Source organism: Vigna unguiculata, chromosome 3 (assembly GCF_037176805.1).
Source record: "Vigna unguiculata cultivar grain cowpea cultivar isolate G323 ecotype 2 chromosome 3, ASM3717680v1, whole genome shotgun sequence".
NCBI classification, from domain to species: Eukaryota; Viridiplantae; Streptophyta; class Magnoliopsida; order Fabales; family Fabaceae; genus Vigna; species Vigna unguiculata.
The window spans coordinates 44,567,590-44,571,631 of NC_140794.1; the positions used below are offsets into that span (position 1 = coordinate 44,567,590).

The 4,042-nt window shown below is 30.5% G+C and overlaps 1 protein-coding gene across 2 annotated transcripts; it reads right to left on the bottom strand.

Annotated features, from left to right (window-relative positions):
- Nucleotides 1-544: 544 nt before the first annotated feature.
- LOC114176621 (protein MODIFYING WALL LIGNIN-1-like) lies at nt 545-1,833 on the bottom strand. Of its 2 annotated transcripts, XM_028061717.2 has the most exons (3): nt 1,365-1,826; nt 1,087-1,289; nt 545-968 (listed from the first exon to the last, which is right to left on the bottom strand). In XM_028061717.2, the coding sequence occupies exons 1-3, from the start codon at nt 1,476-1,478 to the stop codon at nt 734-736; spliced, it is 552 nt and encodes a 183-aa protein (XP_027917518.1). In that variant the 5' UTR covers nt 1,479-1,826; the 3' UTR covers nt 545-733. The 2 variants fall into 2 exon arrangements, with proteins under 2 accessions (XP_027917518.1, XP_027917516.1); XM_028061715.1 differs by having other exon boundaries at nt 1,087-1,833.
- Nucleotides 1,834-4,042: the final 2,209 nt, after the last annotated feature.

Below are 4,042 nucleotides of genomic sequence, written 5' to 3' on the forward strand. Positions count from 1 at the left end.
TTATATTATGTATATTATTAATATGTTGTAATCAGTAATTTTGAAATATAAAATTTGTAAATTAAAGATGGCATGCTAAATAAGTATTAAAGAGGCAGAGCTATTTTGTAACCGGAACTCAATTTAAAATATATTAAGTATTAAAGATGCCATGCTAAATAAAAGATAAGATAAATAAACATTTGTACGATTTAGTTTAAAATTTATTTATTAAGATTGAATCAGAACTATTTAATTAAATTTGAATTTTGTAAAGTTAAGTCAGTTAAAAGTCTATTTATTTATTTATATAGAATCATCTGAAAAATTATAACAAAATTTACTTTCGTTAAATTTATTGTGTTATTTATTATTATGAAATTTTTATGTCGATTTTAAAAAATTAAATTAAATTTGAAATCCAGTTCTTAAAATAAATGTAAGGAAAATAAAAAATATTATGAAAACTGAAAAAGTCTTAAGTTGAATGATAGAAGTAGAGTGTGGAGGCGGGATCCAAGGTGTTCCTATTCAGGGGAGGTGTCTCTGTTTTGGCGTAAGTAAGTTGAAGAACAAAAATGATTCCTTTGTATTGGATAAGCCCTTAGTGGACCTTCTTTTACATAATTAACATCCATTAATCAATAACAAATCAAAGAATCAGATTCCTTTGGAATCCTCTCCTCAATTTTGCTTTTACATTTTGACTTTTCCATTCTCCTCTAGTGGACTTCATAATTTCTCCTTTTTTTTTTCACCCCATTGGTTTATGCACTTTCGTACTCTGATTTGGTTGGGTAGATTTTAATGTTGAGAAAACGGAACCATTGACAGAGCACACTGTGAATAGCACCAACATGGCTGAACCAGCATAAGTCCCTCCTTTGACCACGTAGCACTCACCATTCAACCACCCTACTCTATATTCTTGCCTTCTGTTCATGCTTGTGGCTGCAATCAATAAAATAGCTGCAAATCCAAAGCTTACCCTACCAAACATCACCATTTTCACCTCTCAATTTAAACTTCAATCCCAATAAATATTTGCATCAACTTTATATTATTCATGAATCTTTAACAACTTAACAAAAAGATTGGATAACCTACCAAGATATGAAAACCAGAACCTTTGCAAAAGCAGGCATCTTGTACTGGGATTCTCGTTTTCTTCTCCAGCAACAATATTCCAATAATATAGAATTCGCAATGATCTGGGCGAGAAAGAAACTAACCAAAGCTGCAATTCCCAATCCAAAGGCCTTGCTTGATGGCAAAGAACATAGCTTCCCAATCCACCTGAGATCCTTTTCCTGCAAAAACAAACTACCTTTTTGAATTGCAGGACTAGAAATTGAAGCAGTGAGTAGAGTGGTAAGCATGTGCACCTTATTCCTCTTTATCTCTGCTGCTACACAAAAGATAAAGGAAAATAAGCCAAGGGAGAGGGAAACGGTGATGAAGAAGATCGGTGTGAATTTGAATCTAGGGGGGTTTTCCATGGTGAGGTGAGGGGGTTGTTTATATGAAGAGAATACACAGTGATTAATGAATAAGTTTTGGAAGGTTCTGAAGGAACAGAAAGATGAGATACTTTTCCTTGAGTTGCTTGCTTAGTGATGTTTGAGAGTTTTTAACAAGTGTAGGATTGGTTTGAAGGGACAGAGGAAGTTGGTTTAGTGGTTAAGGAATCAAAGTTTGTCCCTTTGAATTAAAATGTGAATGGTTCATGGTTGCTGTGGTTTTGGTCAACTTTGGATAACCATGAAGATGACAGAGGATTTGAGTTTCCGTTCCTGTTGCTCTTCTTCCACTCTCTTTCCTTTTCGGTGCGTTCACAATAGTGGATCACTGAAACCATGCATGGGGCGCACTTTACACTACACTTATCGATTAATTCATTTTCTATTTTATCAAAATGGAGAGTTATAATACTAATTAGCAACATTGTAATTAATATGATTTTATTCATTTGAATATTTAAATTAATTTTGCGTTTATTTAAATTCATGTAACAGATGTACTCTCACACTCAATTAAACCTTATACAATTTCTGACACACGTTTCGTTTTTATTTAATTATTGTTTGAGAAGTAGTTATATTATACTTTAATTTTAATTGGAAAATGATATTTAAACTCATTTTTTTGACCTGTTTTTAATCCAGTGTAATCATCGTTAGATCATTTATTTTAATTCTTTTTAGTAATGTGATGTGATGATCTAATGGTGATTGAAGTGATGAGTTAAAAGTGAGTAAAAAAAGTGGGTTAAAGTATCATTGTCCATTTTAATCATTACTTTAGTGCTATTGAAAACATATATTTTAATTATTTTTCAATATTTATCTAACTTTGAGTTTTAATTTTGTTTAAAATCATATAATGTTAATCTTTCCATTAAATTAACATTAATACTATTGAGTGTCATATATTGATATCTTGAATTTTAATTTTTTGAGTTTTTTTTTCATCCCTCCATATTTCTCCTCTACACCACTCCTCCATCTTTTTCCTCCTCCCCTCTCCCACACCACCCTTCATTTTCTTTCTCCTTCTCCCACACACACCACCAACCTCACTTCACAACCTCCATACTACCCCTCCATCTCATTTCTCCTCTTTCTTCCCACAAAATGGACTCTAATTTTCTTGTTGTCAATTAAGGAAAAAGCTTAAGTTTTGTACAATACAATTCAATTGGATCTATTGTAATTTTTAAAGACATGATATGAAATGTAAGGTTGGAGTTAATTCAAGAATCGTTGATGAAATGGTAAAAAAAACAGATTAATTAAGTTTGAAATCAAGGTCGACATTGTACGTATATAAATGTAAAAATAGTTGTTTTGGAAAGAAGAATTTGATAAAGGGGTGGCGTGGAAGTGATAGAGTTGGGATTAATTAGTGGTGAGGGAGAAGGAGAAAGAAGATACAGTGGTGGTGTGGGGGAGGAGGAGGTGGACGGAAATGGAGGGGTGGGGAGATAGAGGTGTGGTGTGGAGAAAGAAGATGAAGGAATGGAAAAATAAAATAAATTAAAAAAAGAAAAAAGACTAAAAATAAAATTTAAGATACTAACAATTGACACTCACCCAACGAAATTAATATGTCAATTTAACGAAAAAATTAATATTTCACAAATTTAAACAATTCGGCGTAGAAATTAGGATGAAAAATAAATTCATTTTTGTGAGTATTGTTTGAACTCGAACCAAACCAGTCTCTATTTTGATTGAGAATCCTTGCATTTATTTGCATCTCTAATATATCTTTCCTCTTATCATAACCTTTGTGCAATTATGTTCAAAAAATTATCATGAAAATGCTAATCAATTTTATGACAAACCAAATAATTAGAAAAAATAAAAAGTAAAAAGTGTGTAATATAAAAAATAGAAAATGTGTAGTACATACATGAGTATTGGTATATAAGGTTACTTAATGAATATTTTAATAATTTTATTGGGGAGGGGGATAATGCGAGTATGAGTATTATTGGCAGGTATATGACGGGACAGATAAGTACATTTCCATTAGGAATGACAATGGGGCGGGACGGTGACAGATTTCGCAATTCCATACCGATCCCATAACAAAAATTCATCCTCATCCCCGTATCCAAATTCAACGAGTATTAAACTTTTGTCCCATCTCAATCCTCACCAGAAGGTAACTGGTATATACTCGTACCCATACTATACCCATACCTGTTTTTTTATTGTTTCAATATTAATTAATTTTCATAAAATAATATAAAATTATGGTAAAAAAAATATAATATTATGAAATATTAAATATTAACTAGAGATTTGTTTATACGATATCAAATGTTTAGAAATAAATTATAATTATATATAATTCAAATTAGAATGCCAAATAGAATTTTATGAGAATCAAAACATTTATTAAATTTGCAAACATTAATGAAACCTGGTTGATAAAATTTAAAAGTATTTTTTTAAAAAATATAAAAGAAAAATAAATATTCAAATTAAAATATAAGTGTTTGTTTACTTCAATTTTTTAAATTCCCATGAATCTCTTTTTTATACACTAATAAAAG

What these genes read in the sequence shown, in the direction of transcription:
- LOC114176621 (XM_028061715.1), bottom strand. Translation starts at nt 1,478, where the DNA reads ATGGAAAACCCCCCTAGATTCAAATTCACACCGATCTTCTTCATCACC. An exon ending in GTTCTGGTTTTCATATCTTG is followed by an intron (nt 969 to 1,086) that starts GTAGGTTATCCA and finishes GATGTTTGGTAG; the next exon opens with GGTAAGCTTTGGATTTGCAG.